This window comes from Cryptomeria japonica, chromosome 6 (genome assembly GCF_030272615.1).
Source record: "Cryptomeria japonica chromosome 6, Sugi_1.0, whole genome shotgun sequence".
Taxonomy (NCBI): Eukaryota; Viridiplantae; Streptophyta; class Pinopsida; order Cupressales; family Cupressaceae; genus Cryptomeria; species Cryptomeria japonica.
This window is the reverse complement of record NC_081410.1, coordinates 410,593,734-410,606,806: the sequence shown is the minus strand read 5'-3', so window position 1 is coordinate 410,606,806 and position 13,073 is coordinate 410,593,734. Positions and strand designations below refer to the sequence as shown.

At 33.7% G+C, this 13,073-nt stretch overlaps 1 protein-coding gene across 1 annotated transcript; it reads left to right on the top strand.

Moving 5' to 3' along the window:
* Positions 1-10,553: 10,553 nt before the first annotated feature.
* On the top strand, positions 10,554-12,839 carry LOC131065804 (protein trichome birefringence-like 36). Its single transcript, XM_058000442.2, has 5 exons — positions 10,554-10,962; positions 11,440-11,611; positions 11,703-11,890; positions 12,006-12,164; positions 12,325-12,839. The coding sequence occupies exons 1-5, from the start codon at positions 10,643-10,645 to the stop codon at positions 12,590-12,592; spliced, it is 1,107 nt and encodes a 368-aa protein (XP_057856425.2). The 5' UTR covers positions 10,554-10,642; the 3' UTR covers positions 12,593-12,839.
* The last annotated feature ends 234 nt before the right edge of the window (positions 12,840-13,073 follow it).

Below are 13,073 nucleotides of genomic sequence, written 5' to 3'. Positions count from 1 at the left end.
ACAAGTGATTCCTTGAGGCCTGATTGAAATCTTGCTACTAGATATAAACAACATGCATGATATGAGGTCTTGAACCTATTAAATACAACAAACTACCTATCATTGACCCATACTTTGTCTACATCAAGTGACTCATCACTCTTTCTTAATTTGCGCCCTACCACCATTGGAGTACTCACTAGTTTGCATCCATCCATCTAAAATTTTGTATCTCTTTTGCATACTTGGATTTGGAGATAAATATACCTTTATCTAATTGTGAGATCTGCAATCCATGAAAGAAATACAATTCTCCAAGCATGTACATTTCAAACTCAGTCATCATTTGATTCGAGAAATCCTTTCACATGTCTTGATTACTGCCTCCAAACATTATGTCATCACCATAGAGAACAACAACTATCAAGTTCTTACCTTTTGACTTAAAATACAAATTGATGACAACATTACCTCTTTTGTAATAGTTTTGTTGTAGATACTTGTCCAACCTTGAATACCATGCCCTGGGGCTTTGTTTCAAACCATACAAAGCTTTCTTTAGTCTATACACATAATCTAGTCCATTAATTGTTTGAAAACCTTCTGGCTGCTCCATGTACACTTCTTCTTCTAAGTTGCCACCTAAGAATGTTGATTTTATATCCATTTGATATATTTTGAAGTTCTTGTGGACGGAGAAAGCTAGAAACACTCTAATTGCTTCCAATCTTTCTACAGATGCAAAATTTTCTTCAAAGTAAATACCTTGAATTTGTGCATATCCTTTGTATACTACCCTAGATTTGTTACTCACAACTTTTCCATTTTTATCAAGCTTGTTTCTGAATATCCGCTTAGCTCCAATCACATTCTTGTGAGCGGGCCTAGGAACAATCTCCCATGTTTTGTTCTTTTCAATCTGCATTAACTCCTCTTTCATTGCCTCTATCTAGCATTCATCCTTGTTGGCCTCATTGTAGTTCTTTGGTTCAAGTTCTAATTAAAAAGAAAAACAAATTAACTTGTTCATATAACTTTGAAATGCTTCTTCTTTTTTGAATTCTAGCATCCTTAGATCTCTAATGATTTGTCATTCAGGATGATTTTTCAGCATTCTTTTTGAACTGTTCTTACTCACCTTTTCATCCACCTTTCCAGATGTTGTTTCTTATTTAGGGGCTTATTCTTCTCCTTCAACATCTGATTCATATTCATTGTCATCTAATTTTTGTTTAGAAGACTACAACTCTTATCTACCTTAGCATTAGCACTTTCTACAAAAAAATTTGAGTCTCTTCTAGTAGCATCTATATGCTTTTCTATGAGTGGAATATCCAAGAAATACTCCTTCATCAATTCTAGACTCAAAGCTTCCTAACCCTTCTTCATACTTCTTTATGTAACATTTGGTACCAAATACTTTAAAGCATTTTACAATAGTTGTTTTTCCAAAACATAGCTCATAAGGAGTTTGTTTCAAATTCACTCTAAGATACACTTTGTTTAGGGTGTGCACAAGTGCATGAAAAACCTCTTTCCAATACATATCAAGTAGGTTGGATTCATTAAACATCGTCCTTGACATCTCCTTCATAGTTTTGTTCTTCCTCTCAACAAGAACATTTTTTTTGTGGTGTTCTAGTAACATAATACTATCCATGCTTCTCATAATAGTCCTCAAACTTACTTGAGGTGAATTCTTCACCTCTATCAAACCTAAGATATTTGAGATTATGACCATGTTCTTTTTCTACCATCTTCTTAATATTTTTGTATCTTGAAAATGCCTCTGGCCTTGTTTCAAAAATATCACCCAAGTCATTCTTGAATAATCATCAATTGACAACATGAAATACTTTTCTCCATTTAGTTCTCTAGTTCTTGTTGGACCACACAAGTCCGTATGTACTAACTCTAAGGGCTTTGTTGAGGAATATTATTTTGACTTGAATTGATTCTATCTTTCTTTCCAAGTTGACACTCCTTGCAAATAATGTTTGCTAGTTTGGTAGTGCAAGGCATATTTCTTACATTCTTTCTTTTTCTAATTTTGATAAGATTTTCAAAATTGAAATGCCGTAATCTCCTATACCATTGCCAAATATCATCAATTTGTCCCATGAGACAAGATTTCCCATGATTCTCTCTACTCTTAACTTCTATGAGATTGTATACATTGTCTTTTGTTTTTTAACCTTGTGCAACAAGATTTTTTAACCTTGTGCAACAAGATTTCCTAAGTTTTTCCTTCAAATTTCACAACCTTGAGCATTGAGTGTAACATTGTAGTCGTTGTCACACATTTTCCTAACACTCAGAAGATTATTCTTCAAATATTCCATACAATATAAATCATGCATGTGAAGATTATCATTCAAATATAAAGTACCTTTACCTCTTATATAGACAAAAAACATTTCTACAAATGAGACTAGCCACCATTCCAATCTTCAAACTTGGTGAAATTGCTCTTATCACATGTCATGTGATTTGAGCATTTGTTGTCCAAAACCCATAGAATCTTCTTTTTAGCATGCAAGGTCATTTGGCCATCAGTGATTTCTTAGTTTCTTCAGTACCTTTCTTCCTTAAAACCTTTTTGATTTCTTTCTCTTTACTTACAGAGGTATGATTTTCTCTTGTCTTTCATTTTGTCTCTATATTCTTCTTGTGAACATTTTTTGCATTCTTTTTTGTGATACATAATTTAGTCTAGATAATGCTTTGCAACATGACCAAAGTTGTTGTACTTATAACATATCAAGTTCATATCCTTTAAAGGAGAGAAATGATTTCTAATTACAAAATCAGATTTCATTCTAGAAGGAACTATACACTCTATAGCTCTATGGCCAAAATAAGTACAACTATAACAATAACCATAAAAGTAAGAAATGAACCTATTCAAGAAGTAGAGCTATATTCTAGAGTGGACCTTCTTATTTTCTCCTTCATACCTTTGACCTTGGTAAAACCATCAGGATCCGCCTTCTTCTTATTCTTTCTGGATCAACATCCTTATTTTGAGAATTGTTCATAGATTTTGAATTTCATGAAGATACATTATCTAATCTAGTCTTTTTTTCTTCTGACTTAGTAGCAACAAAATATATCTTTTGTCTTGGCTTTTAACCATCCTTTGAGCTTTCTCCTTCCTCATATACTAAACCAAGTGTATCTTTTGAATGTTTCTTCTTGTAATTATTTCATCTAGCATATTCTTGCTACTTTCAAAATTATAATACTTCTTAGACTAAAGTTTGTACTTTCAACTTCATTTCTTAGAGATACTATTTCTGCCTCAAGCTTGTGACATTCTTTAATATTGGCATCAAGTTCTAATTTCTTCCATTCTCTTGGCCTCTTTGATTAGAATCTTCGAGCTACTGATATGTTTTCTAGAGAATGCAATCCTTTTTACTAGTTGTTCCTTGTCTATTAATGATTCTACTACCCTCTTTGCAAATTGTTCTTTATCTTTCAAGAACTGATTCTTCTGTTTTATATTTGCCTTATAAATCAATTTTCCTTCAAGAGCATAAATCAATTTTCCTTCAAGATCCACTTCACCTTCTTGCTCTTCATCAAAGTCTGATTTTTCATTACCATTTAGATAAGTAATTGAGTCTTCTACATCCACAAACAAAACTTTCTCATTGTTTGAGTCTGTTGTACTACCACTCCTATAATTAGAGATACTCTCACTAGTGGTGTCATCATTTCTTGAGTATACTCTTCTTCTTTCTATTAAAATCCTTCCTTCCGGAAACATAAGGTTTCTTGCCTTTCTTCCTATCATTTTAATCATCTTCATTATCTTTTCCACCATAGGGATATTTTGTTAAAAAGAGTGCTACCTTACCACAATTAAAGAACTTGAAAGGAAGTTTACCTTTGTAATTTTCTTTACCCCTTTTTAGCTTCCTGATAAAGTTAGCTTCTTCTTTCATTTTGAGATTCTTAAAATTTTCTGTATAGATCTACACTTTTGCTTGTTTCACCTTAGCATCTCCCTCATAGATAGTACATAATCTATCCCACATGTCTTTAGCAATTGTAGAATGCATAACTTTAGGAAATTTTGAGTTTGACAACCCATAAAGAATATCATTCTTTGCCTTTGCATTGTTTTCATAATATCTCTTTTCTACCTAATGAGTAGGAGGTTGATGAGGAATGATGTATCCATTTACAATAGACATCCAAACACCAAAGCCTAATGATGCTAAATGTGCTTGCATTCTGATACTCCAAAAGAATGGTTTGTACCATTAAATAGAGGTGCTCTGTTTGATGAAACTCCTTCTTGACTTGCCATTGTGTTTATGAACCAAGACCTACCCAAGGTAATTAAGCTTCCTTAGGGAACCTAGGGCTCTGATACCAATTGTTGAAACACACACAACCACTAAGAGGCGGGGGTGAATTAGTTGTACCAATTTTAAACTTGCATATTATGATTCTTTTAATAAGATTAAACAATAAGATAAAGAACAATGCAAGCCATAAGACTAGAAAGGATACATGAGAAAAACACAAGAGTATATGTGGAAAGTCGAAGAAGGGAAAACCATGGTGAGAAATGTTTCTAGGAAGTACTGTCCTAATTTAGCCTCTCAAAACGAATATCATTGATTACAAGGACCTCACTCATCTCACATTTAAGGGCACCAACCCTAAGGAGCACTAGCCCATACTAAGAACCAACCCAAAGTAACCTTAGGCACCCACCCAATTGCAATTTTAATAGAGCAACAACTCCAATCACCTGAAAAGTTAAACCACAATCTCACAGATAACATTCTGCAACCCACACTTCCCACTTCCTGATGACCTTCTCTATAATGTTTGTAACTTGATCTATATTTTTATCATATTTTGCTATCTTCACACATTTTGCAAACCCTACTATCTCATAACATATTCAACTATGCTCATACAACATTCTACAATTAACAACATCACCACATATTTGTACATATTTTTTTTTGGTTAATATTACCATCCCTACATTCACCAATGCATAAACAATATCATCTAAGGATTAAATGTATATTCAATGTTCATCAATAACCTCTATGTCCACTCATCTGAATGTTCAATATTTGCTCATTCGAATACAAATCCTAATTTTGTCTCTTCCACACAGAATTTCCATCTATCGGTGGTTTCTAACATTCTGTATCTCTCCATCTATAACAGACCCAGAATGAATTTCATATTGTTAGTCGATTCACTAGATTAAACATGGATCATCGATAGTATGAAATAGCGCCACAAAATGAGTGATTGAGATCAAAGTATAATTGCTACATCATGGTTAGCCAATCCCACTTTGACTGTTGGAAGAGAACACAACATGTCGAAGAGACATAGCCACATTGTTGTGACATATTCTGAGTCATATCAATCCTTCAATGAAGAACATTGAGATTAAGAAAGAAAGGTTCATCGAGGAGACAAGCATATATCGGTGGAAGTCATCTTGATTCTCACCGATCCTTCGATGATAGACGTGAACACAACGAAATGAAGATCATCGAAGAGACATACTTACATCGATGAGATTCTGTTTGGGTCTTTGGAGACTAGCTTGAGCACGGTGAAGTGAAATCCATCAAAGTGACATACTGCCATCCATGATAGTCTGAATGGGTCATATTGATTCATCGATGAGAGTAACAAATTGCATATAAAGCCCTTCAGATCGAATGACTATTATTCACTCAGAGGCTTTAAAATCTAGACAAGTCACTCCGCCTTGGGACCAGGTTGACCGTTGGATATACTTCACTTGACAGCTCAACTTGGGCTCAAAACTTTACAGGTCCCAGCACGTCTACATAATCTGCCATGTCGTTGCCCGTATCTTCTTCATGTAGGGTCCACTAGAACGAACACATAGTCCACCGAAGAGAATTGCCAACATTGATGGGAGCAAATGTATGTCACACTGATCAACCGATCATGAGGCGTGAGGAATTGGCAATAAATCTCATGGAAGAGACAATCACATGTCGATGAGAGTCTTAACAAATCACATCGATGAAAGACGAAGAAGAACATATGGGCACAAGGCAATGCAAGATCAGTCACCGAACGTTAAAAAGTACCTTCAAGAGGTCAACATTAATGAGATCACCAACTAGAGAAAATCACCAAGCAAATAGAAAATGGAAGGTGTGCAAGAGAAATTAGACTTCGACAAATTTTAGTAAGACTAGGGTTTAGAGTTTAGGCATCAAACAAAGATGCTAAATCATGGTTCAAGAAATCACATATTTAAGACTAGGATGAAAGAAATAGAAGCACAAAGCTGAGCAATCAGAACTTTGGTTGACATCAATTCCAATTCACATAGCCACAGGGTAATATATCCACAGGCTAATATATATATCTTATATTTCTCATCTAATGATCCATCCAATGATAAGGAGTGTGGACTTTTATATATTCTTGTTCATTTTAACAAGAAAACTATTAATAGTATACTTGTTAATCTTACAGGTAGAGTAAATTTCATAATAGAATAAACACCTTTTATCAATGGATTTTATAAGGATAAAGATGATATCTCTGCATTAACCATTAGTACATATGATGGTCAAGCTGTTTGTCTACTTTGGGTTCTATTACTCTAATGATCTAGCCTAGAGCCAAGTCAATGGAAACTACATTTGTTGTCATGCATAGCTCCAACCTATTCCATGGATATATTACATGAATACATTCACTTCCATGGTGCATAAAGTTTGAAATTTTTGTCATGGGGCACAATGCATACTATCCAAGATTTTGGATATAAACCACTTGTATCTCAAGAGGGATTTTATCTTGATTATTTTTAGTCTCCTCCTCTAGGACCTCTATACCTCCATAGTGATATATATTCAAAGCATATTCTAAATGAAAAGTAGGTTGTTTAGTTTCCTCTTCTATAGTTCCATCTACATTCTCTCATGTGAATTCTCCCCCTATGGTTAATCAATCACAACATGTTTCTACCCTTATACATTCCTCCATGGAGGAAAGGATAAACATGTTCCATTTAGAAAACCTCCAATTCCCTTAAAGATTTCATTTTCATACATAATGCCTTATGTTCCTCCTACTATTCTTGCAATAGAAAGAAAAAAATCGTTTGTGTGTAAATCTTCCTCCAAGATTTTTAATTCCCTATTATCTTAGGTATTGAATACCTAAACCTACTTCACCAATAACAAAGGGAAAGAAACCTGCTAGAAAGGTATGATTCTTTCTAAAATCTATATATCATCCTCTGATGGTACCTTGCATTCCTACAACTACCTCTAAGTTAGATTGAGGAAAGACATATATCACGTAGAGTAGACTATCTACACCCTAGGTCCCTTGACCTCTTCCTATCAAGCCTACTTTTCCTCCTACTATACAACTAAATATATCTCTTTAAGAAAAGAAAAAATTTCTCATTCCATCTCATTCAATTGTTCTTGGTCCTTAAATACCAAAACTAACTTGCACCTAAATGCAAGTGTTAGCGATGTGGGTTAGCCTATGAGTATATTGGTATAAAGGATTTCTCCTAATAATGAAAATCCTCCACCCATGTAACCACCACTTGACTTATTCATGTCTAAGTATTCTCCTTCTCTCACCCCTAATTACTATTTAGTTGGCACTACCTTCCACTCCTCCTTTTGATCTTGATAAAATTTACCTCAAAAGGGTGCATACATAGTCTTGGCTCCTTTGATAGAACCTCCATAAATTTAAAAAATTCTTATTCCACCATTTCTTGAGCCATTAGATATGCTCAGGAAAGGTGATTTCTAAAGCTAGTATTACCACACTTCATCCATCTCAATGTACCTACTGATAGATTTTTCTTGATGTCCTCAAACCTACTAGAATTATTTAAATATTCATCAAAAATATTCAAAGCAAAAATTTGAGCAAGGTACCATTCCATCATTTCACAAGAAAAATATAAGCCTAACTTTTTCACCTCCTTCAAAACCTTTATCACCAGTTCTACTTATAGAAGAAGTTACAAATTTTTATTTCCCTATCACTACTCCTATTCTAGTGATTAGTATTGATAATCTACTTGTTTCATATTCATAAAATTCAGTAGACTCTACTCCTTATGAAGGACTGCTTTAATCTCTAAGAGATTCTAGAATTTTCTATAATCTTTACAAGATTGCTTTTGATTAAGATAAAACGGGTTTTACAGGGACCCAAAACACAAATCCAAAGACAAAATAATCAAAATAGTATCAAACCAGAGAAGTGCCAACAACCAAACAGTGATAGAAACAAGGGAGACACCCCACAGAGCCCAACAAAATACAACAAATAAACTTGGGTAAAACAAACAAAAAAATAACCAAAACGCTAACTAAGAGCTTCCATGATCTCAAATTTTTTCTCAATTACATTTTTGTTTATGTCTTCAAGATCCTCCATGATTGTCCTCATAGCTCTTTTCTCTTGGTTCCTACTCCTAGTCCTGGTAGATGGTCTAGTAGACACCTGCACTTCCGCTCCTTATGGATTTATCTCTAGATTTTTCTTTTTAGACTTGATAGTTGATGGTCAATCTTCATATGTGTTATATTTTTGATGGTCATACTACAAAATAGTTTGCAACAATCATGATCCATCACAATTATTGTATCATTTGTAGCATAATATAGCTTTCTAGCCATGCCTATTAAATCATTTATGAAAATATTCAATCTCATGCTCTTCTTGTTATCTCTCTTTCTCTTTTTGGTTATGCTTTATCTTTTGTGTGTTTACATGAATGTTTGTTCCATGCTCTTTTATCTTATATACATTATTTTTTCTAATAGTTTGAGTTTGTTTCAAACATAACAATAAGTGTACATGAACTTCAGAAAAAAATGGTGCATCTGCTACTATCAACTAGCCTACATAGACCTATCATGTCATCAAATTGGTGCCATTAGGTGTAGATTGTGTAACAACACTCTTGACACCCTAAGAATTGTAATTGCATAAATATATAATAATGAGTGATGAAACCATCAATCTTAAATGTTATAAAATTATAGTGATTGTATAAAAGTTTGTGGATTTGATTGATGCTCTCAAATTTTTGTACGAATGTCATTTCTTCTTATATTTTGAACACAATTTAGTTAGTAGATCTAAACTCTAGTTAAAAAAAAATTCTTTTAAATTTATACTAAAATATAAATTTAATAATTTTTATTAGCTATTAGAAGTCATTGTATATGTAAATATAATACTAGGCATTAGGTTAATCTATAATAATTCTCTCCTACTTTCTTCTAATTTCTAATATTTTTGTCATAGTGATATCATAGACAATGATAAAAAACTATCATTTTACTTCAATGTTAATTAAGGTTACAAGAGTGCTCTTTTGTAAAGTACTATTCACGGAACCAAATCAATAGTGCTAATGAATCTAAGAGCCAATATGTAATAGTATATGTTTTGTTTCTCTATCCAAGCTTCATTATCCTTCTAGACTATGTGTCAATATGATGATGTCACTTAAGAATCTTGAGAACAAATAACTATAAATTTTGATGCCAATTTATTTATAATCTATGAAACCTTTGAATGTTCTATCAAACTTATGAATCAAAATTCATACAAAAATATACCATTTATACACTTATTATTACATCTAAAACAAGCCCAATATATAATACCTACCTTAAAATTAAGGTGATTGAATACTTTAAAGCATGGAAAATGAAATTGGATATAAGTTAACGTTCCTCGGAACTTTTCAGAAAGGTGAAATATGGCATTTTATATATGTCAAAAATTGTAATCAATTAAATAACACAACCCACTTTTGAAAATGTGGACAATATCATTATATGAAAATTAAATTCACATGAAAAAAATGTCAATGGACCCTTGGTCTACTAGTGAAGTTCAAAGGTTCATTGAGTGCAAGGTTCCAACATCTTAAAAGGATGAGGCTGAGATTGTAACTTGGGCTCGCACCCGAACAAATTTAGTGCTCCAATAGCGAAAACGGAATTTTGGACTAACCTTCATAAAAATTTGCATAAAAATCAAAATGTCACACTGGGTCAACGTTGAATAAGGGATGCTAAAATGGAGCATAAACTTAATATTTTGTTCCAGCTAATAATATTCTGGTTCATCTTGTTTGTCCGCTTCAATGAAGGTGCAACGAAACGACCTAAAGCACATCCAATCATTTTAGTTAATCATTAATAAAATAACCATTCGAATCACAAGAGCATGTGGGAACAGAAAAAGATACATAGCTGTATTAAATGACTCCCAATAATAGAATTGGCTGATCATTTATAAAATCACCGAACAAAATAAAACTAGACTGTGTTGTCGTACACGAGGTTTTTATTATGCATAAAACTGACGATAATAAAACAAAACACTGAAAACAGCGCATGATCTTCGGTGGCCGACGGATACATTTCTTTCATCGCCACAAGTGGCACATATTTTATTGAATATTTCTTAAGAAATACTACATATTTTAATGAAACAACCTTCAAATCTTTTGTTCTCTCTGTTTGTACTCAGATTCTCTCACACAAAGCTATGGACGACACCTAACTCACTATCCAACTTCTTGTATGTTATTACAGCGCGCTCTTCAAAGGAGGAAAAGGATTCATTAATGGAAATGATTTTGTTCTTGTATATCCTAGTGTTCCCATGCATTCGGGCAGATGCCAGGGTCCATGACAGTGTTATTCAACGAGAATGTAAACACACTGATTTATGTCCAAGTTACAGAGAAAATACTGCTGTTACAGGCCTTACAGACACAAAGTGCAATTTGTTTTCGGGAAAGTGGGTTCATGATGTGTCCTATCCACTTTATGATGCTGCAGATTGTCCGTACATTAATAGCCAAATAAACTGCAGACCTAATGGGAGACCAGATTCGGACTATGAGAAGTGGAAATGGCAGCCAGATGGTTGTACCATTCCAAGGTTAATTTACATTATTTCTGTTCACTTTCTTGTGAATGATGAATGATTTGTAGTTTCCATTTAGTCCTTTTGTGAGTGATGCACATTTTAAGTAACATATCTATTTGAATGTTGCTCCCTAGATCTATTTTACAAGCTTATGTTTTCGGGCTATTCTTTGGGCCTCTGTTCTGATCTATCATGGGTAAATGGATCTTCAGGAATATTTTGATAAATGATAGGTAAAGGGATATCCCCAAATGGGTAGTTCCCTTATAGACAAATATAACTCTGAAAGCAATATATTTCGTTGTGATTGGAAACAATCTGTTCATATAACATTTATCTATGTATATATATCCTCATGATCCATTTACCTAGGTTAGATTCGGAGATCTTGAAGAGAGGTGTAGCGACTAAACCCAAAACACTGGAAGTGGATCGAGATATTTTAATATTAGGGTATCTAAAACTATTAATTGTGAATTCTTATATCAGGTTCAATAGTAATGATATGCTAGAGATGCTCAGAGGAAAGAGATTGTTGTTTGTTGGGGACTGCATAAGCAGAGGACAGTTTGAGTCCATGGTCTGTCTTCTTCAGGCGGTGATTCCAAGCAATAAGAAAGTTTTAGTTAATGGGACTTCTCTTATAACATTCAAAGCCCTGGTATGTTGCACACCATGTGTTCACTTCAAACTTATCTGTTTGTTTGGCAGGGCATTTTTGTGGGATAAACATTTTGATTGCTTGCTTGCAGGATTACAATGCTTCTGTTGAATTCTTTTGGGCTCCATTTTTAGTTCAGCTCGAGACCAATAAACAGGGGAAAACGATTCTTGACTTAGATTCTATAGAAAAGAATGGAATTTATTGGAAGGGGGCTGATATCATGGTTTTTGAGTCATCTCACTGGTGGGATCATACTGGTGGCATGGATGGACAAACGTAAGATTTTTCAAATTTTGTTTTTTCAGATTGTTTGTGAATTCGATTGTATGTTTTTTACATTAACATTTCGGATCACAGATACAAACTAAAGAGCCATTGTTTGTATCAACAGATGGGACATGATCATAGAAGGCAATAAGACGTTTTACAATATGGATCATATGGTTGCTTACAGGAAGGCGCTTACTTCTTGGAAAAAGTGGGCAAATTCACATATAGATTTTAAAAAAACAATGCTTTTTTTCAGAACCATGACACCTCGCCATTCAAGGTTGGTGATGTTCTATATATTTAGGTCTAGTTTTACTTAATAGTTATAAAAAAGAAAATGGCGGGTGATCCGTCTGTGTTCTATCAGATCTCATATCTAGATCTATTTCCCCATTTTCACTTGTACTGAAATGAATAGAATGGGCATGATGATAATACAGCTGCTTGAATGTGAGGGAGCCTGAGAAGAACACATCTGCCGACAATCCTCCATTGCCTCCTCAGGTACCAATACTGAAAAAGGTTCTGAGACGCACAAATTTTCCTGTTGTTTTGCTGGACGTCACAGGTATGACCCAGCTACGCAAGGATGCACATCCTTCAAAGTATGATTCCCCTCACCCAAGCGGTAATGGAGACTGTAGTCATTGGTGTTTACCAGGGGTTGCTGATATATGGAACGAGCTTTTGTATTCCTTTGTGGGATAGGGAAAGTCCTAAGGCTGGACTTTCGTGGGAAAGGATGAAGTTTATTGTAGTTTGGTCAATCTGATTGCTATTCAGTTGGCAAAATATAAATTATTCTAACAAGTAGAGTTAACTGAAAATATAAATTATTAAAACGAGTAGAGCTTGTTAATATCTTATGTAATAGGTAGTACAATTTTATATTTAGGAGTTGTAAAAATGATGTACTCGTTAAAAGTATCGATCTCATTATGACATAGAACAAATTCTCTAGGGTAAACTATATAGATATTTTGTCACATAGTCTTATTATTCTAATAATATGATGAATAAATTAAATGGTTTTTATTCATTTGGAAGTAAACTTGTCAATGTAAGATCAAATATTTTAATTCCCCTGGTGGCATTTTGATGTAGAAATACAATTTATTTATACGTAGGTTTAGTGTAAGGTGTGGGCAAAAATAGTGATTACTTATAGCTGGACATTTTTTTAATCTTT